General features: G+C 39.4%; 1 protein-coding gene across 2 annotated transcripts in view; it reads left to right on the top strand.

The window, feature by feature from the left end:
- The window catches only part of LOC127626336 (dnaJ homolog subfamily C member 14-like), an 81540-nt gene that overhangs the window by 37821 nt on the left and 19132 nt on the right, over positions 1-24587 (top strand). For both annotated transcript variants that reach the window (XM_052102062.1, XM_052102061.1), the window contains exons 5-6: positions 22676-22795; positions 22889-23049. In XM_052102062.1, the coding sequence (XP_051958022.1) occupies positions 22676-22795; positions 22889-23049 (281 nt within the window). The remainder of the gene's footprint in view (positions 1-22675; positions 22796-22888; positions 23050-24587) is intronic.

Here is a 24587-nt window from a genome sequence, read left to right as displayed (position 1 = left end):
ACCAAGAATGACCGACATTAAGCCACTAGGGAGCACTACAGGACAAGCCAAAATTCCCATTTTCTGGTCAAAAATTTTCTAATTTGGTACTTTGATACTACAGGCCAACAGGAACCCACATACCAAGTGTGGCCCACATTAAGCCCTTAGAGACGCTACAGGCTACTCCAAAATTTAGTTTTCTGGTCAAAAGCGTTCTAATTTGGTACATTGATACTGCAGGTCAACAGGAACCCTCAAACCAAGAATGGCCAACATTCAGCCCTAGGGAGCACTACAGGCCATGCGAAATTCCCATTTTCTGGTCAAAAATGTTCTAATTTGGTACATTAATAGTACAGGCCAAAGGAATCCACAAACCAAGAATGACCGACATTCACCACTAGGTGGCGCTAGAGCCAAGCCGAAATTCCCATTTTCTGGTCAAAAAGTTATAATTTGGTACATTGATACTACAGGCCAACAGGAACCCACAAACCAAGTATGGCCCACATTAAGCCATTAGAGGCAGCTACAGGCCACTCCCAAAATTCCCAGTTTTCTGGTCAAAAATTTTCTAATATGGTACATTGATACTACTGGCCAACAGGAACCCACAAACAAAGAATGGCCAACATTAAGCCCTAGGGAGCACTAGAGGCCCTTGAAATTCCCATTTTATGGTCAAAAATGTTCTAATTTGGTACATTGATACTACAGGTCAACAGGAACCCTCAAACCAAGAATGGCCAACATTCACCCCTAGGGAGCTACAGGTAATTCCCAAAAGTCCCATTTTCTGGTCAAATATTTTCTAATTATGTACATTGATACTACAGGCCAACAGGAACCCACAAACCAAGAATGACCCACATTTGCCCATAGGAGGTGCTACAGGCCACGCCCCAAAAAATATTTTCAAAGTGATACCATTTCCAGCCATTTAACCAATTCTTTTGAATCTTGGTGTACATGCCTCATTTCTCATTGGGAACAAAAACGCCTCAAGGATCCATAAGGTATGATGGATTTTCCTGTAGACTGAAAATGTTTAGTTTAGGATTCAGACAGAAATACATGTTTTTGGATTCATCCATTGAGAGGGTTTAACCCCAACCCTCTACTGATCAATTTGAAATGATTTGCCATTTTGAGGAGGAATCCGCATTGCTGCTTGCAGCTATATTTATTATTATTATTATTATTCTTCTCCTTGAGCCCAAATAGCTCAAAAAGTCACTGGTCAAAACTTTTCTAAATTGGCACATTGATAGTCCATGCCAGCGGGTACCCCCAAACCAAGAATGGTCAACATTCAGCCCATAGGTGGCGCTACAGGCCACGCCCAAAAAAAATATTTTCAAAGTGATACCATTTCCACGCCATTTGTCCAAATCTTCTGAAACTTGGTGTACATGCCTCATTTCTCATGGGGAACAAAAAAGCCTCAAGAACCCATAACTTCCGCCATGATGGATTTTCCCGTACGTTGAAAATTTGCGAAAACCTACAAAACTCTTCTTCTCCTGAACCGTAGCTCCAATTGACTTGAAATTTGGTACACATGTGTAGAATTGAAGTCTTTGAAAGCGTTACTTAGGAAAAATGAATACGATACAAAATGGCTGAAAGGAGCGTGTTTATGTAAATGTCCAAATTTTAACAATATATACGTGTCAATAAATCAAATGTAATTTTGACTGATGGTTTTCAAACCTAACATGCTTCAAGATGACATCACTCTGAAGTACTGCATAAAGAATGGCCAACATTAAGCCCTAGGAGGCTACAGGCCATGCCGAAATTCCCATTTTCTGGTCTAAAATGTTCTAATTTGGTACAATGGTACTACAGGCCAACAGGAACCCACAAACCAAGAATGGCCGACATTAAGCCACTAGGGAGCTAAAGGCCACGCCAAAATTCCGTTTTCTGGTCAAAAATGTTCTAATTTGGTACATTGATACTACATGCCAACAGGAACCCACAAACCAAGAATGGCCAACATTACAGCCCCTAGAGAGCGCTACAGGCCACTCCAAAATTCCCATTTTCTGGTCAAACATTTTCTAATTTGGTACATTGATTCCATAGGCCAACAGGAACCCACAAACCAAGAATGGCCCACATTAAGCCCCTAGGGAGCTACAGGCCACTCCAAAATTCCCATTTTCTGGTCAAATATTTTCTAATTTTGTACATTGATACTACAGGCCAACAGGAACCCACAAACCAAGAATGGCCCACATTCGACCATAGGTGGTGCTACAGGCCACGCCCCAAAAAATATTTTCAAAGTGATACCATTTCCACGCCATTTGTCCAATTCTTCTGAAACTTGGTGTACATGCCTCATTTCTCATTGGGAACAAAAAAGCCTCAAGGATCCATAAGGTCGGTATGGATTTTCCTGTACATTGAAAATGTTTAGTTTAGGATTCAGACAAAGACATGTTTTTGAATTCCTTAATTGGGAGGTTTATCCCCAACCATCTACTGATCAATTTTAAATGATTTGCCATTTTGAGGAGGAATCCGCATTGCTGCTTTGCAGCTATATTTATTATTATTATTCTTCTCCTTGAGCCCAAATAGCTCAAAAAGTCACTGGTCAAAAGTTTTCTAAATTGGCACATTGATAGTCCATGCCAACTGGTACCCCCAAACCAAGAATGGTCAACATTCGCCCATAGGTGGCGCTACAGGCCACGCCCAAAAAAAATATTTTCAAAGTGATACCATTTCCACGCCATTTGTCCAAATCTTCTGAAACTTGGTGTACATGCCTCATTTCTCATGGGGAACAAAAAGCCTCAAGAACCCATAACTTCCGCCATGATGGATTTTCCCGTGCGTTGAAAATTTGCGAAAACCTACAAAACTCTTCTTCTCCTGAACCGTAGCTCAATTGACTTGAAATTTGGTACACATGTGTAGAATGGACAGTCTTTGAAAGCGTTACTTAGGAAAAATGAATACGATACAAAATGGCTGAAAGGGCGTGTTTATGTAAATGTCCAAATTTTAACAATATATACGTGTCAATAAATCAAATGTAATTTTGACTGATGGTTTTCAAACCTAACATGCTTCAAGATGACATCACTCTGAAGTACTGTGCAAAGAATGGCCAACATTCAGCCCTAGGGGCGCTACAGGCCATGCTGAAATTCCCATTTTCTGGTCTAAAATGTTCTAATTTGGTACAATGGTACTACAGGCCAACAGGAACCCACAAACCAAGAATGGCCGACATTACGCCACTAGGGAGCTAAAGGCCACGCCAAAATTCCCGTTTTCTGGTCAAAAATGTTCTAATTTGGTACATTGATACTACAGGCCAACAGGAACCCACAAACCAAGAATGGCCAACATTCACCCTAGAGAGCTACAGGCCATGCGAAATTCCCATTTTCTGGTCAAAATGTTCTAATTTGGTACATTGATACTACAGGCCAACAGGAACCCACAAACCAAGTATGGCCACATTAGCCATTAGGAGCTACAGGCAATCCAAAATTCCCATTTTCTGGTCAAACATTTTCTAATTTGGTACATTGATTCTATAGGCCAACAGGAACCCACAAACCAAGAATGGCCCACATTCAGCCCCTAGGGAGCACTACAGGCCACTCCAAAATTCCCATTTTCTGGTCAAATATTTTCTAATTTTGTACATTGATACTACAGGCCAACAGGAACCCACAAACCAAGAATGGCCCACATTTGCCCATAGGTGGCGCTACAGGCCACGCCCCAAAAAATATTTTCAAAGTGATACCATTTCCACGCCATTTATCCAATTCTTCTGAAACTTGGTGTACATGCCTCATTTCTCATTGGGAACAAAAAAGCCTCAAGGATCCATAAGGTCATGTATGGATTTTCCTGTACATTGAAAATGTTTAGTTTAGGATTCAGACAGAAGTACATGTTTTTTGAATTCATCCATTGGGAGGGTTTATCCCCAACCATCTACTGATCAATTTTAAATGATTTGCCATTTTGAGGAGGAATCCGCATTGCTGCTTTAGCAGCTATATTTATTATTATTATTATTATTCTTCTCCTTGAGCCCCAATAGCTCAAAAAGTCACTGGTCAAAAATTTTCTAAATTGGCACATTGATACTCCATGCCAGCGGTACCCCCAAACCAAGAATGGCCCACATTCAGCCCATAGGTGGCGCTACAGGCCACGCCCAAAAAACAAAATTCAAAGTGATACAATTTCCACGCCATTTGTCCAAATCTTCTGAAATTTGGTGTACATGCCTCATTCCTCATGGGGAACAAAAAGCCTCAAGAACCCATAACTTCCGCCATGATGGATTTTCCCGTACGTTGAAAATTTGCGAAAACCTACAAAACTCTTCTTCTCCTGAACCGTAGCTCCAATTGACTTGAAATTTGGTACACATGTGTAGAATGGACATCCTTGAAAGCGTTACTTAGGAAAAATGAATATGATACAAAATGGCTGAAAGAGCGTGTTTATGTAAATGTCCAAATTTTAACAATATATACGTGTCAATAAATCAAATGTAATTTTGACTGATGGTTTTCAAACCTAACATGCTTAAAGATGACATCACTCTGAAGTACTGTGCAAAGAATGGCCATGCCAAAATTCCCATTTTCTGGTCAAAAATGTTCTAATTTGGTAAATTAATAGTACAGGCCAACAGGAATCCACAAACCAAGAATGACCGACATACAGCCACTAGGGGCACTACAGGACAAGCCAAAATTCCCATTTTCTGGTCAAAAATGTTCTAATTCGGTACAAAGAATAGTACAGGCCAACAGGAATCCACAAACCAAGAATGACCGACATTCAGCCACTAGGGGCACTACAGGACAAGCCAAAATTCCCATTTTCTGGTCAAAAATTTTCTAATTTGGTACTTTGATACTACAGGCCAACAGGAACCCACATACCAAGTGTGGCCCACATTAAGCCCTTAGGGAGCTACAGGCTACTCAAAATTTCGTTTTCTGGTCAAAAGCGTTCTAATTTGGTACATTGATACTGCAGGTCAACAGGAACCCTCAAACCAAGAATGGCCAACATTAAGCCCCTAGGGAGCACTACAGGCCATGCAGAAATTCCCATTTTCTGGTCAAAAATGTTCTAATTTGGTACATTAATAGTACAGGCCAAAGGAATCCACAAACCAAGAATGACCGACATTCACCACTAGGTGGCTAGAGGCCAAGCCGAAATTCCCATTTTCTGGTCAAAAAGTTATAATTTGGTACATTGATACTACAGGCCAACAGGAACCCACAAACCAAGTATGGCCCACATTAAGCCATTAGAGAGCTACAGGCCACTCCCAAAATTTCGTTTTCTGGTCAAAAATTTTCTAATATGGTACATTGATACTACTGGCCAACAGGAACCCACAAACAAAGAATGGCCAACATTAAGCCCTAGGGGCACTAGAGGCCACTTGAAATTCCCATTTATGGTCAAAAATGTTCTAATTTGGTACATTGATACTACAGGTCAACAGGAACCCTCAAACCAAGAATGGCCAACATTCACCCCTAGAGAGCTACAGGTAATTCCCAAAAGTCCCATTTTCTGGTCAAATATTTTCTAATTATGTACATTGATACTACAGGCCAACAGGAACCCACAAACCAAGAATGACCCACATTTGCCCATAGGTGGCGCTACAGGCCACGCCCCAAAAAATATTTTCAAAGTGATACCATTTCCACGCCATTTAACCAATTCTTCTGAATCTTGGTGTACATGCCTCATTTCTCATTGGGAACAAAAACGCCTCAAGGATCCATAAGGTCGATGATGGATTTTCCTGTAGACTGAAAATGTTTAGTTTAGGATTCAGACAGAAATACATGTTTTTGGATTCATCCATTGAGAGGGTTTAACCCCAACCCTCTACTGATCAATTTGAAATGATTTGCCATTTTGAGGAGGAATCCGCATTGCTGCTTGCAGCTATATTATTATTATTATTATTCTTCTCCTTGAGCCCAAATAGCTCAAAAAGTCACTGGTCAAAAATTTTCTAAATTGGCACATTGATAGTCCATGCCAGCGGGTACCCCCAAACCAAGAATGGTCAACATTCAGCCCATAGGTGGCGCTACAGGCCACGCCCAAAAAAAATATTTTCAAAGTGATACCATTTCCACGCCATTTGTCCAAATCTTCTGAAACTTGGTGTACATGCCTCATTTCTCATGGGGAACAAAAAAGCCTCAAGAACCCATAACTTCCGCCATGATGGATTTTCCCGTACGTTGAAAATTTGCGAAAACCTACAAAACTCTTCTTCTCCTGAACCGTAGCTCCAATTGACTTGAAATTTGGTACACATGTGTAGAATGGACAGTCCTTGAAAGCGTTACTTAGGAAAAATGAATCACGATACAAAATGGCTGAAAGGGCGTGTTTATGTAAATGTCCAAATTTTAACAATATATACGTGTCAATAAATCAAATGTAATTTTGACTGATGGTTTTCAAACCTAACATGCTTCAAGATGACATCACTCTGAAGTACTGCGCAAAGAATGGCCAACATTCAGCCCTAGGGAGCTACAGGCCATGCCGAAATTCCCATTTTCTGGTCTAAAATGTTCTAATTTGGTACAATGGTACTACAGGCCAACAGGAACCCACAAACCAAGAATGGACGACATTCAGCCACTAGGGGGCTAAAGGCCACGCCAAAATTCCCGTTTTCTGGTCAAAAATGTTCTAATTTGGTACATTGATACTACATGCCAACAGGAACCCACAAACCAAGAATGGCCAACATTCAGCCCTAGGGACGCTACAGGCCACTCCAAAATTCCCATTTTCTGGTCAAACATTTTCTAATTTGGTACATTGATTCCATAGGCCAACAGGAACCCATCAAACCAAGAATGGCCCACATTACGCCTCTAGGGAGCGCTACAGGCCACTCTAAAATTCCCATTTTCTGGTCAAATATTTTCTAATTTTGTACATTGATACTACAGGCCAACAGGAACCCACAAACCAAGAATGGCCCACATTCGACCATAGGTGGCGCTACAGGCCACGCCCCAAAAAATATTTTCAAAGTGATACCATTTCCACGCCATTTGTCCAATTCTTCTGAAACTTGGTGTACATGCCTCATTTCTCATTGGGAACAAAAAGCCTCAAGGATCCATAAGGTCCGGTATGGATTTTCCTGTACATTGAAAATGTTTAGTTTAGGATTCAGACAAAGACATGTTTTTTGAATTCCTTAATTGGGAGGGTTTATCCCCAACCATCTACTGATCAATTTTAAATGATTTGCCATTTTGAGGAGGAATCCGCATTGCTGCTTTGCAGCTATATTTATTATTATTATTCTTCTCCTTGAGCCCAAATAGCTCAAAAAGTCACTGGTCAAAAGTTTTCTAAATTGGCACATTGATACTCCATGCCAACGGGTACCCCCAAACCAAGAATGGTCAACATTCAGCCCATAGGTGGCGCTACAGGCCACGCCCAAAAAAAAATTTTCAAAGTGATACCATTTCCACGCCATTTGTCCAAATCTCCTGAAACTTGGTGTACATGCCTCATTTCTCATGGGGAACAAAAAAGCCTCAAGAACCCATAACTTCCGCCATGATGGATTTTTCTGTACGTTGAAAATTTGCGAAAACCTACAAAACTCTTCTTCTCCTGAACCGTAGCTCCAATTGACTTGAAATTTGGTACAGATGTGTAGAATTGAAGTCTTTGAAAATGTTACTTAGGAAAAATGAATACGATACAAAATGGCTGAAAGGGGCGTGTTTATGTAAATGTCCAAATTTTAACAATATATACGTGTCAATAAATCAAATGTAATTTTGACTGATGGCTTTTCAAACCTAACATGCTTCAAGATGACATCACTCTGAAGTACTGCGTAAAGAATGGCCAACATTCAGCCCCTAGGGAGCTACAGGCCATGCTGAAATTCCCATTTTCTGGTCTAAAATGTTCTAATTTGGTACAATGGTACTACAGGCCAACAGGAACCCACAAACCAAGAATGGCCGACATTCAGCCACTAGGGGCGCTAAAGGCCACGCCAAAATTCCCGTTTTCTGGTCAAAAATGTTCTAATTTGGTACATTGATACTACAGGCCAACAGGAACCCACAAACCAAGAATGGCCAACATTCACCCCTAGGGAGCTACAGGCCATGCCGAAATTCCCATTTTCTGGTCAAAAATGTTCTAATTTGGTACATTGATACTACAGGCCAACAGGAACCCACAAACCAAGTATGGCCCACATTAGCCCTTAGGGAGCTAAAGGCCACGCCAAAATTCCCATTTTCTGGTCAAACATTTTCTAATTTGGTACATTGATTCTATAGGCCGACAGGAACCCACAAACCAAGAATGGCCCACATTCAGCCCCTAGGGAGCACTACAGGCCACTCCAAAATTCCCATTTTCTGGTCAAATATTTTCTAATTTTGTACATTGATACTACAGGCCAACAGGAACCCACAAACCAAGAATGGCCCACATTTGCCCATAGGTGGCGCTACAGGCCACATCCCAAAAAAATATTTTCAAAGTGATACCATTTCCACGCCATTTAACCAATTCTTCTGAAACTTGGTGTACATGCCTCATTTCTCATTGGGAACAAAAAAGCCTCAAGGATCCATAAGGTCTGTATTGATGGATTTTTCTGTACACTGAAAATGTTTAGTTTAGGATTCAGACAGAAATACGTGGTTTTTGGATTCATCCATTGAGAGGGTTTAACCCCAACCCTCTACTGATCAATTTTAAATGATTTGCCATTTTGAGGAGGAATCGCATTGCTGCTTGCAGCTATATTTATTATTATTATTATTATTATTATTATTAGATTCCTCGTAGGAGGAATCTATTGTATTTGTCGTTTTATTATTATTAGATTCTCCGAGGAGGAATCTATGTAATTGATGGTTTTATTATTATTATTATTATTATTAGATTCCTCCGAGGGGAATCTATTGTAATTGATGGTTTTATTATTATTATTAGATTCCTCCAGGAGGAATCTATTGTAATTGATGGTTTTATTATTATTAGATTCTCCGTGGGGAATCTATTGTATTGATGGTTTTATTATTATTATTATTATTATTATTATTATTATTATTACTCCTTGAGCCCCAATAGCTCAAAAAGTCACTGGTCAAAAATTTTCTAAATTGGCACATTGATACTCCATGCCAACGGGTACGCCCAAACCAAGAATGGCCCACATTCGCCCATAGGTGGCGCTACAGGCCACGCCCAAAAAACAAAATTCAAAGTGATACAATTTCCACGCCATTTGTCCAAATCTTCTGAAATTTGGTGTACATGCCTCATTCCTCATGGGGAACAAAAAAGCCTCAAGAACCCATAACTTCCGCCATGATGGATTTTCCCGTACGTTGAAAATTTGCGAAAACCTACAAAACTCTTCTTCTCCTGAACCGTAGCTCCAATTGACTTGAAATTTGGTACACATGTGTAGAATGGACATCCTTGAAAACGTTACTTAGGAAAAATGAATACTGATACAAAATGGCTGAAAGGGCGTGTTTATGTAAATGTCCAAATTTTAACAATATATACGTGTCAATAAATCAAATGTAATTTTGACTGATGGTTTTCAAACCTAACATGCTTAAAGATGACATCACTCTGAAGTACTGTGCAAAGAATGGCCATGCCAAAATTCCCATTTTCTGGTCAAAAATGTTCTAATTTGGTAAATTAATAGTACAGGCCAACAGGAATCCACAAACCAAGAATGACCGACATACGCCACTAGGGGGCACTACAGGACAAGCCAAAATTCCTATTTTCTGGTCAAAAATGTTCTAATTCGGTACAAGAATAGTACAGGCCAACAGGAATCCACAAACCAAGAATGACCGACATTCAGCCACTAGGGAGCACTACAGGACAAGCCAAAATTCCCATTTTCTGGTCAAAAATTTTCTAATTTGGTACTTTGATACTACAGGCCAACAGGAACCCACATACCAAGTGTGGCCCACATTAAGCCCTTAGGGAGCTACAGGCTACTCCAAAATTTCGTTTTCTGGTCAAAAGCGTTCTAATTTGGTACATTGATACTGCAGGTCAACAGGAACCCTCAAACCAAGAATGGCCAACATTCAGCCCTAGGGAGCACTACAGGCCATGCCGAAATTCCCATTTTCTGGTCAAAAATGTTCTAATTTGGTACATTAATAGTACAGGCCAAAAGGAATCCACAAACCAAGAATGACCGACATTCACCACTAGGTGGCTTAGAGGCCAAGCCGAAATTCCCATTTTCTGGTCAAAAAGTTATAATTTGGTACATTGATACTACAGGCCAACAGGAACCCACAAACCAAGTATGGCCCACATTTGCCATTAGGGGCGCTACAGGCCACTCCCAAAATTTCGTTTTCTGGTCAAAAATTTACTAATATGGTACATTGATACTACTGGCCAACAGGAACCCACAAACAAAGAATGGCCAACATTCAGCCCCTAGGGAGCACTAGAGGCCACTCGAAATTCCCATTTTATGGTCAAAAATGTTCTAATTTGGTACATTGATACTACAGGTCAACAGGAACCCTCAAACCAAGAATGGCCAACATTCACGCCTAGGGAGCTACAGGTAATTCCCAAAAGTCCAATTTTCTGGTCAAATATTTTCTAATTATGTACATTGATACTACAGGCCAACAGGAACCCACAAACCAAGAATGACCCACATTTGCCCATAGGAGGCGCTACAGGCCACGCCCCAAAAAATATTTTCAAAGTGATACCATTTCCACGCCATTTAACCAATTCTTTTGAATCTTGGTGTACATGCCTCATTTCTCATTGGGAACAAAAACGCCTCAAGGATCCATAAGGTATGATGGATTTTCCTGTAGACTGAAAATGTTTCATTTAGGATTCAGACAGAAATACATGTTTTTTGGATTCATCCATTGAGAGGGTTTAACCCCAACCCTCTACTGATCAATTTGAAATGATTTGCCATTTTGAGGAGGAATCCGCATTGCTGCTTGCAGCTATATTTATTATTATTATTATTATTCTCCTTGAGCCCCAATAGCTCAAAAAGTCACTGGTCAAAAATTTTCTAAATTGGCACATTGATACTCCATGCCAACGGGTACCCCCAAACCAAGAATGGCCCACATTCAGCCCATAGGTGGCGCTACAGGCCACGCCCAAAAAAACAAAATTCAAAGTGATACAATTTCCACGCCATATGTCCAAATCTTCTGAAATTTGGTGTACATGCCTCATTCCTCATGGGGAACAAAAAAGCCTCAAGAACCCATAACTTCCGCCATGATGGATTTTCCCGTACGTTGAAAATTTGCGAAAACCTACAAAACTCTTCTTCTCCTGAACCGTAGCTCCAATTGACTTGAAATTTGGTACACATGTGTAGAATGGACATCCTTGAAAACGTTACTTAGGAAAAATGAATACGATACAAAATGGCTGAAAGGGCGTGTTTATGTAAATGTCCAAATTTTAACAATATATACGTGTCAATAAATCAAATGTAATTTTGACTGATGGTTTTTCAAACCTAACATGCTTCAAGATGACATCACTCTGAAATACTGCGTAAAGAATGGCCAACATTCAGCCCTTAGGGGCGCTACAGGCCACGCAGAAATTCCCATTTTCTGGTCAAAAATGTTCTAATTTGGTACATTGATACTACAGGCCAACAGGAACCCACAAACCAAGTATGGCCCACATTACGCCCTTAGAGGGCGCTAAAGGCCACGCCAAAATTCCCATTTTCTGGTCAAACATTTTCTAATTTGGTACATTGATTCTATAGGCCGACAGGAACCCACAAACCAAGAATGGCCCACATTCAGCCCCTAGGGAGCACTACAGGCCACTCCAAAATTCCCATTTTCTGGTCAAATATTTTCTAATTTTGTACATTGATACTACAGGCCAACAGGAACCCACAAACCAAGAATGGCTCACATTTGGCCATAGGTGGCGCTACAGGCCACATCCCAAAAAAATATTTTCAAAGTGATACCATTTCCACGCCATTTAACTAATTCTTCTGAAACTTGGTGTACATGCCTCATTTCTCATTGGGAACAAAAAGCCTCAAGGATCCATAAGGTCTGTATTGATGGATTTTTCTGTACACTGAAAATGTTTCGTTTAGGATTCAGACAGAAATACGTGGTTTTGGATTCATCCATTGAGAGGGTTTAACCCCAACCCTCTACTGATCAATTTTAAATGATTTGCCATTTTGAGGAGGAATCCGCATTGCTGCTTGCAGCTATATTTATTATTATTATTATTATTATTCTTCTCCTTGAGCCCCAATAGCTCAAAAAGTCACTGGTCAAAAATTTTCTAAATTGGCACATTGATACTCCATGCCAACGGGTACCCCCAAACCAAGAATGGCCCACATTCGCCCATAGGTGGCGCTACAGGCCACGCCCAAAAAACAAAATTCAAAGTGATACAATTTCCACGCCATTTGTCCAAATCTTCTGAAATTTGGTGTACATGCCTCATTCCTCATGGGGAACAAAAAAGCCTCAAGAACCCATAACTTCCGCCATGATGGATTTTCCCGTACGTTGAAAATTTGCGAAAACCTACAAAACTCTTCTTCTCCTGAACCGTAGCTCCAATTGACTTGAAATTTGGTACACATGTGTAGAATGGACATCCTTGAAAACGTTACTTAGGAAAAATGAATACGATACAAAATGGCTGAAAGGGGTGTGTTTATGTAAATGTCCAAATTTTAACAATATATACGTGTCAATAAATCAAATGTAATTTTGACTGATGGTTTTTCAAACCTAACACGCTTAAAGATGACATCACTCTGAAGTACTGTGCAAAGAACGGCCATGCCAAAATTCCCATTTTCTGGTCAAAAATGTTCTAATTTGGTAAATTAATAGTACAGGCCAACAGGAATCCACAAACCAAGAATGACCAACAAACGCCAATAGGGGGCACTACAGGACAAGCCAAAATTCCCATTTTCTGGTCAAAAATGTTCTAATTCGGTACAAGAATAGTACAGGCCAACAGGAATCCACAAACCAAGAATGACCGACATTCGCCACTAGGGGGCACTACAGGACAAGCCAAAATTCCCATTTTCTGGTCAAAAATTTTCTAATTTGGTACTTTGATACTACAGGCCAACAGGAATCCACATACCAAGTGTGGCCCACATTCGCCCTTAGGGGGCGCTACAGGCTACTCCAAAATTTCGTTTTCTGGTCTAAAAAGTTCTGATTTGGTACATTGATACTGCAGGTCAACAGGAACCCTCAAACCAAGAATGGCCAACATTCGCCCCTAGGGGGCACTACAGGCCATGCCGAAATTCCCATTTTCTGGTCAAAAATGTTCTAATTTGGTACATTAATAGTACAGGTCAAAAGGAATCCACAAACCAAGAATGACCGACATTCACCACTAGGTGGCGCTAGAGGCCAAGCCGAAATTCCCATTTTATGGTCAAAAATGTTCTAATTTGGTACATTGATACTACAGGTCAACAGGAACCCTCAAACCAAGAATGGCCAACATTCACCCCTAGGGGGCGCTACAGGTAATTCCCAAAAGTCCCATTTTCTGGTCAAATATTTTCTAATTATGTACATTGATACTACAGGCCAACAGGAACCCACAAACCAAGAATGACCCACATTTGCCCATAGGAGGCGCTACAGGCCACGCCCCCAAAAAATATTTTCAAAGTGATACCATTTCCACGCCATTTAACCAATTCTTTTGAATCTTGGTGTACATGCCTCATTTCTCATTGGGAACAAAAACGCCTCAAGGATCCATAAGGTATGATGGATTTTCCTGTAGACTGAAAATGTTTCGTTTAGGATTCAGACAGAAATACATGTTTTTTGGATTCATCCATTGAGAGGGTTTAACCCCAACCCTCTACTGATCAATTTGAAATGATTTGCCATTTTGAGGAGGAATCCGCATTGCTGCTTGCAGCTATATTTATTATTATTATTATTATTATTATTCTCCTTGAGCCCAAATAGCTCAAAAAGTCACTGGTCAAAACTTTTCTAAATTGGCACATTGATAGTCCATGCCAACGGGTACCCCCAAACCAAGAATGGTCAACATTCGCCCATAGGTGGCGTTACAGGCCACGCCCAAAAAAAATATTTTCAAAGTGATACCATTTCCACGCCATTTGTCCAAATCTTCTGAAACTTGGTGCACATGCCTCATTTCTCATGGGGAACAAAAAAAGCCTCAAGAACCCATAACTTCCGCCATGATGGATTTTCCCGTATGGTGAAAATTTGCGAAAACCTACAAAACTCTTCTCCTGAACCGTAGCTCCAATTGACTTGAAATTTGGTACACATGTGTAGAATTGAAGTCTTTGAAAACGTTACTTAGGAAAAATGAATACGATACAAAATGGCTGAAAGGGGCATGTTTATGTAAATGTCCAAATTTTAACAATATATACGTGTCAATAAATCAAATGTAATTTTGACTGATGGTTTTTCAAACCTAACATGCTTCAAGATGACATCACTCTGAAGTACTGCGCAAAGAACGGCCAACATTCAGCCCCTAGGGAGCTTACAGGCCATGCCGAAATTCCCATTTTCTGGTCTAAAATGTTCTAATTTGGTACAATGGTACTACAGGCCAACAGGAACCCACAAACCAAGAATGGACGACATTCAGCCACTAGGGAGCTTAAAGGCCACGCCAAAATTCCCGTTTTCTGGTCAAAAATGTTCTAATTTGGTACATTGATACTACATGCCAACAGGAACCCACAAACCAAGAATGGCCAACATTCAGCCCCTAGGGAGCTTACAGGCCACTCCAAAATTCCCATTTTCTGGTCAAACATTTTCTAATTTGGTACATTGATTCCATAAGCCAACAGGAACCCACAAACCAAGAATGGCCCACATTCAGCCCTAGGGGCGCTACAGGCCACTCTAAAATTCCCATTTTCTGGTCAAATATTTTCTAATTTTGTACATTGATACTACAGGCCAACAGGAACCCACAAACCAAGAATGGCCCACATTCGACCATAGGTGGCGCTACAGGCCACGCCCCAAAAAAATATTTTCAAAGTGATACCATTTCCACGCCATTTGTCCAATTCTTCTGAAACTTGGTGTACATGCCTCATTTCTCATTGGGAACAAAAAAGCCTCAAGGATCCATAAGGTCCGGTATGGATTTTCCTGTACATTGAAAATGTTTCGTTTAGGATTCAGACAAAGACATGTTTTTTTGAATTCCTTAATTGGGAGGGTTTATCCCCAACCATCTACTGATCAATTTTAAATGATTTGCCATTTTGAGGAGGAATCCGCATTGCTGCTTGCAGCTATATTTATTATTATAATTCTTCTCCTTGAGCCCCAATAGCTCAAAAAGTCACTGGTCAAAAATTTTCTAAATTGGCACATTGATACTCCATGCCAACTTGTACCCCCAAACCAAGAATGGTCCACATTCGCCCATAGGTGGCGCTATATGCAGGCCCAAAAAATAAATTTTCAAAGTGATACCATTTCCACGCCATTTGTCCAAATCTTCTGAAACTTGGTGTACATGCCTCATTCCTCATGGGGAACAAAAAAGCCTCAAGGACCCATAACTTCTGCCATGATGGATTTTCCCGTACGTTGAAAATTTGCGAAAACCTACAAAACTCTTCTTCTCCTGAACCGTAGCTCCAATTGACTTGAAATTTGGTACACATGTGTAGAATTGAAGTCTTTGAAAACATTACTTAGGAAAAATGAATACGATACAAAATGGCTGAAAGGGGCGTGTTTATGTAAATGTCCAAATTTTAACAATATATATGTGTCAATAAATCAAATGTAATTTTGACTGATGGTTTTTCAAACCTAACATGCTTCAAGATGACATCACTCTGAAGTACTGCGCAAAGAATGGCCAACATTCGCCCCTACAGGCCATGCCGAAATTCCCATTTTCTGGTCTAAAATGTTCTAATTTGGTACAATGGTACTACAGGCCAACAGGAACCCACAAACCAAGAATGGCCAACATTCGCCACTAGGGGGCACTAAAGTCCACGCCAAAATTCCCGTTTTCTGGTCAAACATTTTCTAATTTGGTACAATGGTAATACAGGCCAACAGGAATCCACAAACCAAGAATGGCCCACATTCGCCCCTAGGGGGCGCTACAGGCCACTCCAAAATTCCCATTTTCTGGTCAGATATTTTCTAATTTTGTACATTGATACTACAGGCCAACAGGAACCCACAAACCAAGAATGGCCCACATTCGACCATAGGTGGCACTACAGGCCACACCCCCCCAAAAATATTTTCAAAGTGATTCCATTTCCACGCCATTTGTCCAATTCTTCTGAAACTTGGTGTACATGCCTCATTTCTCATTGGGAACAAAAAAGCCTCAAGGATCCATAAGGTCCGGTATGGATTTTCCTGTACATTGAAAATGTTTCGTTTAGGATTCAGACAAAGACATGTTTTTTTGAATCCCTTAATTGGGAGGGTTTATCCCCAACCATCTACTGATCAATTTTAAATGATTTGCCATTTTGAGGAGGAATCCACATTGCTGCTTGCAGCTATATTTATTATTATTATTCTCCTTGAGCCCCAATATCTTAAAGTCACTGGTCAAAAGTTTTCTTAATTGGCACATTGATACTCCATGCCAACGGGTACCCCCAAACCAAGAATGGTTGTTAAGTTGCCTCTCGAATCCTTAACTTCCGCCATGATGGATTTTTCCGTACGTTGAAAATTTGTGAAAACATACAAAACTCTTCTTCTCTTGAACCGTAGCTCCAATTGACTTGAAATTTGGTACACATGTGTAGAATTGAAGTCTTTGAAAACGTTACTTAGGAAAAATGAATACAATACAAAATGGCTGAAAGGGGCGTGTTTATGTAAATGTCCAAATTGTAACAATATATACGTGTCAATAAATCAAATGTAATTTTGACTGATGGTTTTTCAAACCTAACATGCTTCAAGATGACATCACTCTGAAGTACTGCGCAAAGAATGGACAACATTCGCCCCCTAGGGGGCGCTACAGGCCATGCCCCAAAACAATATTTTCAAAGTGATACCATTTCCACGCCATTTGTCCAATTTTTCTGAAACTTGCTGTACATGCCTCATTTCTCATTGGGAACACAAAAGCCTCAAGGATCCATAAGGTCCTGTATGGATTTTCCTGTACATTGAAAATGTTTCATTTAGGATTTAGAGAGAAATACGTGTTTTTTGGATTCATCCATTGAGAGGGTTTATCCCCAACCATGTACTGATCAATTTTAAATGATTTGCCATTTTGAGGAAGAATCCGCATTGCTGCTTGCAGCTATATTTTGACATTATTTCCATGGCATTTTAGGACCTTAATTGAACAGCTGTTCAATTAAGAACGTTAACCAATAACAGTTATGATGTAAAAAAAATTAAAATAGTTATAGAAAAAAAAGGGGCCTGTGAGAAATGTACAATAAACCTAATGTATTCTAAACAAGACGTGCACACAGAATGAAAGATAGCCTAAGCAGTCAAGCAGTCGGTACTTCTTTTGAAAATCTAATTATCAATAAAAAATTTGTGTCCAACAGTCTATGTACATGCATCACAGGAGATGCATGTACATATGTTTTTTTTCTTCCCTTTTCATTTCCATCACATCTAAAATTCTTTATTGTTTTTAATATAATTCTAGTGGAAATGAACCTAATGGAAATGACATTTGATATTCGTAATGATTTTCTTTTATTTTTTTATTTAAATGTTTTTATTGATTCAACTATTAAACAATGAAAAACAAAACGTATACAATCAGAGTCAATATTTAACCCTCAAGATTGCCCCCAGCCCCACACACAAACAAAACAAGAAAATATATATAATAAACACACATCCACTACACCTCTCTCTCCATTGTCCCTCCCCAAGAGCCCTCCGAAAAGACATATACTTGCTCCATTTCTCCACAAACTGGTCTAAAACTCCCCAGTCTTCTTGATGCCCCCTCCTCATATGTTGCCGCCATGCCCATCTCTGAAAATCACTCCTGAAATGGTGCGCTCCAGCCGTCATCCAACCCCCAAATCATAATACTATTTAGGACCCAGTTTTTTTATGTGCTTATTCTCCATATAAATAACCCCATCACCTAAAATACAGAGTCTGGGGCAAAATTAAATTTGAGAGCCCAATACCTCACACATAAAAACAAAATTGTTTGATCTTAACACATATTCAAAAGCCATGGGTTGTGTCTCCATCTTCTGATTGACATCGCTAGCGGGTGTGTCTTTTAAAACCAAGCCTATGCAATCTAGAGGGGATCCAATAGACTCTGTAAAATCAAACCTTGACACGATTCTCAAAGGTGAACCTTTGCATTTCTAGATGCAGACTTGATGTTATTTAGAATCCTAGCCCACACTCCCTCCTCCAGTACCAAGTTTACATCTTTCTCTCATAATCTCTTAAGAGAAGTTGAAGTTCCATCCCTCAAACTCTGAATTAACAAGGAGTAATACACTGCCTCATGACCTTTTCCAAAAGCAATAATCACCACTCCCAGACTATCTGCCGCTTTAGGAGGATTTAAACTACTCCCAAAAATGGTATAGAGCAGGTGGCGCAGCTGTAAATATTTATAGAGCTGAGAAATGGGAATCCCAAAAAGTTAAACCAAACTTTGAAAGGATCTCAACACCACTCTCATATTGGTAACTGAGTGTAGTAACCCCCCTCACAATCTACTCTGACCAGCAAAAAGGGGATTTGTTAATACATAATTTGGGTTTCAGCCATATGCTTAAGGCAACATTTAAGTAAATATCTGAATTAAAAACACTAGACAATTTTGTCCACACCGAGTGCAAATGAGAGTCAACTGGGTGTAACTTAACTTCTCCGATTAGTTTGTTAGAATGTCTTTGCAATTGGCGAAATATGGGCAAGAACTTCCTGTTCAATACAAAACCAGGGAGGGGCCCTCTCATGTGGAAGAGACCAATGAGCCAAATGTCTGAGACTGAATGCATAATAATAAAACTAATTCTTGGGAAGGCCTAGTCCACCTTTGTCAATCGGCCTATGTAATTTATTGAAATGTAATCTGTGATGCTTACCATTCCAAAGGAAGGACTTCGCTATGCTATCAAATTGTTGAAATAAGAGAGCGGGATATCTACAGGGAGATATTGTATCAGGTAGTTACATTTTGGAATACTAATCATTTTAGTAACATTAACCTTCCCCCCACCAATTTTAGATATGTTTGAAGAATCCCTTGAAAATGGTGTACTCCCAGACTCTTTAAGAAACGTTCTCATTATGTTACTTCCTAAGCCTAATAAAATACTCAGTGCAAATCATTTCGGACAATGTTATTACTTAATACAGATGTTAAGATATTGAGTAAAATTCTGGCAAGGAGGTTAGATGCATTTTTACCCAATATAATATATTGAGACCAAAACTGATTTTTTTTAAGGGCAGACAAGGTTTCCATAATGTTAGAACTTTGCTTAACATTTTACATCTTAAACAGGGAGCTTCTGATATGGCCATTCCGTCCCTGGATGCTGAAAAGGCCTTTGACAGGGTGGAATGGCCCTATCTATTTGAGGTTCTGAAAAGATTTGGGTTTGTAGAAATTTTTCGTAAATGGATTAAGATACTTTCCACGCATCCTAGGGCTGAAGTACTCACTAATAGTATTGTTTCCAGGGCTTTTAATATTCAAAGGGGTTCTCGTCAAGGGTGCCCCCTTTCACCTCTCCTTTTTGTCTTGGCAATCGAGCCTCTTGCCATAGCAGTAAGGTCTCATTGTAACATAATAGGCATCTGATTATTAAACACTACAGACTAAAGTATTTATTTTTCTTCGGACGGTGTCATTTTATATCTTAACAGGTTTGGCTCAATCTTTCCCTTCCCTAATACAACTTCTTTCAATTAACTTCTTCGGTTATAAAATCAACCAGTCTAAATCGTGTATTCTTTTATTGAATAAGGAGGATAGTCAAATGCCAGGTGCTACTCACTTTAATGTAGTAGACTCCTTCACTTATTTAGGAATTAAAATCACAGATAATATAGATGATATATCCTCGGCAAATTATCAACCCCTTTTAAATACCATCTCCAAATTAATTGACAGATGGAAAAGTGTACCCATATCGTTAATTGGATGTATAAACGCAAAAAAAGTGAGTGTATTACCTAAAAAAAATATACCGCTTTCAAAATATTCCTCTGTGCCCTCCACCCTCCTTTTTTACATCACTTCGAAATCTATTCACTGATTTCATCTGGAATAATATACAAGGTTGTGTTCGATTGCCATTATTATTCTTACCATATAATAGGGGAGTCTTCAATTTCCTAATTTATAGTGGTATTATTGGGCAGCACAACTACGATCTTGGTTGGACATTGAATCTTTTTTTATAAAGTCAGAATTACCCCTTAATCTTTATCTTAATTCGATAGATAGAAAAGACAAAGATATTGTATATCTTAACCCTTTTCTCATTAATACAATAAAAGTCTGGTGCGATGTGCATATTTACTTAGATCAGTCAAATACTTTATCATGTTTTACCCCAATATGGGAAAATCAAAGTTTCAAGCCAGCCAGATTAGACTCCGGATTTGAGCTATGGAATAATAAAGGGCTGCCAAAAATTGAGGATTATTATAAAGGAAATGAATTGATGTCCTTTGCGGAGATTGTAGCACAGTCTGATATTCCCAAAAAACATTTCTTTAAATTCCTTTAATTTAGGAGCTATATTTCTTCTTACCAAGGTACAAAGCTTATCAAACCCATTAAGACACCTATTGAAATTTACTATCTAAATCACCCCAATCTAAAAGTTTAATATTGATGTTTTATAAAATGTTAGAGTCATACTCTAAAGAATCTTCAGAAGCCAAATTGATCTCCTGGAGTGAAGATTTTCTTTAGATACGTGGGAAAAAATATATATGAAAGCGCAATCCCAACTATTAACAGTGATCTTAAATTAATACAGAACCAATGGATTATGAGTATGTATTTTACTCCAGTTAGGTTGAACAAAATCTGTCAAAACACTCCAGACACATGCATCAAATGCACAGTGGATAAAGGCACACTTTTACAATGCATGTGGAATTGTCCTAAATTGCAGGAGTTTTGGAAAGGGGTAGTTTTACACATTTTTCAGATGGTAACTGTTAATCTCCCAATGAAACCAGATGGATAATCCACTCATATTAACATTTGACATTTTGACATATTAGAAAAAATTGATATTATGTTTAAAACAAGACCACTTTCCAACATTAGTGCAACAATCAAACCCCGAACTTCCCCCAGAACAAAACAAACAGAAAAAAGAAAAACTTGCACATTAACCCTGTGCACGACAGCTCCAACCAGCATCCATCCCTCTAAAGTCAAACAGTCCATGTACGCCTACGAAAGTCCCCGCAACAAATTTGCCATCAGATTGCTCAAGTCCGGTGCCTCTATACAAACTTTGTGAGACAGAATTACAAAACAGATGAAAATCTAGTCGCTAGGCAGAGCCATCACCAGAAGAAACAAAAAAGGCACCCAGTTTCCTCGAACAGTCAAGTAAATATTCTACGATTCAAGCTCACTGGGGTGCAATATGAAAATCACCAAATAACTTACTCATTCCATTGACTTTATGAAAGTCAACGCTTGTTGTGATCATGTAAATGCTTTGCGGCCATCCTTGGTATCTATTCTCAGTTTGGCCGGAAATGATCTTCCATTGATTTAAGAGTTTCTTGAATTCCTTGAATCTATCACATTTCTCTCTTGTCGAATTTGCAAAGTCTGGGAACATGAAAATGTTGTGGTTTTTTTCAATAAAGTTTCCTTTGCTCCTCGCCTCATGTAACACAAGATCTTTATTGGATGATCTCAGAAATTAGCAGCTAATTCACTCTCAGATAACTCCAGATAATCGATCCGTTTCTCGACATCTGACAATCTTGTAACCAACTCAGAGAATTTCACCTCCATCGCCTTAATCGATTGACGTATTACCTCCAGGTCCTCTACAACTTTCGTCAGCATCAGAGAAATGTTCACCAGTTGATGTTAAATTTCTCCTGCCGCACCATCCAAATTTAAGTCCCTGGTGTGTGGACTTGTCAGGGGTATCAGCTCGAGCACATAAGTGTCTTTTAATATCTCCAGAGCCTACGGATTTTGAATTGCTTGACATATATTCTTCATAGGACAGTTATGAAACGGAGTGTATCGAATCTCACCATTTTAGGATACAAAAAGATGTAAAATTAGCAAAGTATGCAGAGCTCAACATTGACACGTCTGATCCCCGAATGTCAACACGCGATTCTCCTGAAAATAGCCTTCTTGATCAGGAGGGTAAAAATTATTTGCATACCTATCCTAAAATAGTGACTCAGTTGGCATGAAGATTGTCTTAATTAAATAAAATATATTAATATTATTAAAATATATTTTTTATTTTTGTTTTGCATAAATTATTACCTGGACATGATTTGTGAGATTCACGCAATATCAACTCAAGTGTTTTGGTTTTCTGTGTCTGCAGGAAACGGGTGGCAGCGACAGAAATTTCTAAATCCATGAATGAGTTTCTGACTAAACTGCAGGATGATCTGAAAGAAGCCATGAACACTATGATGTGCACTAAATGTGAGGGCAAGCACAAGTGCGTATCGCTAACATCATCACTTCAGTCCAGTGCTTTAATGTAAAGCTCCTGCTGTGTTATGTTTCTACTCCATGCTGGTCTCCTTTGCAGGCGCTTCGAGATGGACCGCGAGCCTACTGAGGCCCGATTCTGTTCTGAATGTAATAAGTGGCACAGTGCCGAGGAGGGAGACCTGTGGGCTGAATCTACAATGCTGGGACTGCGTATCACATACTTCGCCTTCATTGACAGCAAAGTCTATGACATCACTGGTAGTTTATTCACATCCACTCATGTATACTGCTGTCTCTGCATTGTGTTTTCTGCTGTGTTTATGAATATGTCGCATGATCTAAATCAGAACAGGTTTCACACACGTCCTGGAAAACCTGGAATTTTGCAATGCAGTTTTCCAGTCATGGAAAAGTAATGGAAAATTACAAAAATACCTAAATGTCCTGGAAAATAATTATTTGTCCTGGAAAATATATATAAAAAAACTGTTTGTCTGTTTTGCTAGCAAGGTTTCCATTACATGTACAAAAACATGGTAATGATCAGGGCTCGTTATAGGAGACAATTACACAAATTCGTACAGTATTGTCACTGCTAGCAGCTCCGCATTGTGAAACAACATTAAAGGCACTTACACCCACATGATTGATTACAGCAGCAGCCAATCGTGTGCTTGGCAATCATGGTCCAACAGAGGCTGATCGCTTGATTGGTTAGAGTTACAGCCAATCGCGTTCTTGACTACAGTTGCACATGCACAGTGAGAAGCAGCATTCGTAAAACGTTTAATTCATAAACAAACTGAATGACCTGGTACATTTACCGACTGACTGAATGAGAGGGGCATGTTGTTCGTTTACTTCAACATTGGCATGTGAGTCTACATTGTTCATCATGGAGAGAAAAGGGTGGAAGAACTATTAATGTATAAAGGTGACTGATGTTTATACACGTTGAGAGGCTTTCACATGACCTGCGTCTGCACTGCCGAATACATTGAAGTCTATGAAGTCAGCGCAGCCTCGGTTCCAACTTCACACAAGAGTTTTTCACACACATTTATGCCTCACAAATGATGTGTTTGAGAGTACTAAGCTACAATAAGCATTAAAAAAAACTGTCCAAATTTATGGCGATCGATTGAATGTCTCAATGTATTTTTAATTCATTATTAGCTTATAGTTTCCAAGTATACAGAGACCCCAGTTATTGAACTACAGTAATTACATTCACCAAAAAAAAAACTTAAACGAGTCAATTGCAATTGCAAGTTTTCAATGTTTCATGTACACACCTCTCATAAATTTGCCCCTCCATAATGCTTAATGCAACTCTTGTCTACCCCATAATGACAACGTGAAAGAAGTTTGTTTGAAATCTTTGCAAATTTATAAAAAAATAAAAAACGAAAAAAAAATCACATGTACATTTGTATTCACAGCCTTTTCTCAATACTTTGTTGAAGCACATTTGTTACCAATTACAGCCTCAAGTCTTTTTGTGTATGATGCTACAAGCTTGGTACACCTATTTTGGGGCAGTTTCTCCCATTCTTCTTTTCAGGACCTCTTCAGGCTAGATGGGGAGCGTCTGTGCACCGCCATTTTCAGATCTCTCCAGAGATGTTCTATCAGGTTCAAGTCTGGGCTCTGGCTGGGCCACTCAAGGACATTCACAGAGTTGTCCCATAGCCACTCCTATGTTATCTTGGCTGTGTGCTTAGGGTTATTGTCCTGTTGGAAGATGAACCTTCACCCCAGTCTGAGGTTCTGTGCACTCTGGAGCAGGTTTTCAT

The sequence above is a fragment of the Xyrauchen texanus genome, chromosome 32, assembly GCF_025860055.1.
Source record: "Xyrauchen texanus isolate HMW12.3.18 chromosome 32, RBS_HiC_50CHRs, whole genome shotgun sequence".
Lineage (NCBI taxonomy): Eukaryota > Metazoa > Chordata > Actinopteri > Cypriniformes > Catostomidae > Xyrauchen > Xyrauchen texanus.
Note: the sequence above shows the minus strand (reverse complement) of the source record. Positions and strands in the feature narration are given on the sequence as shown.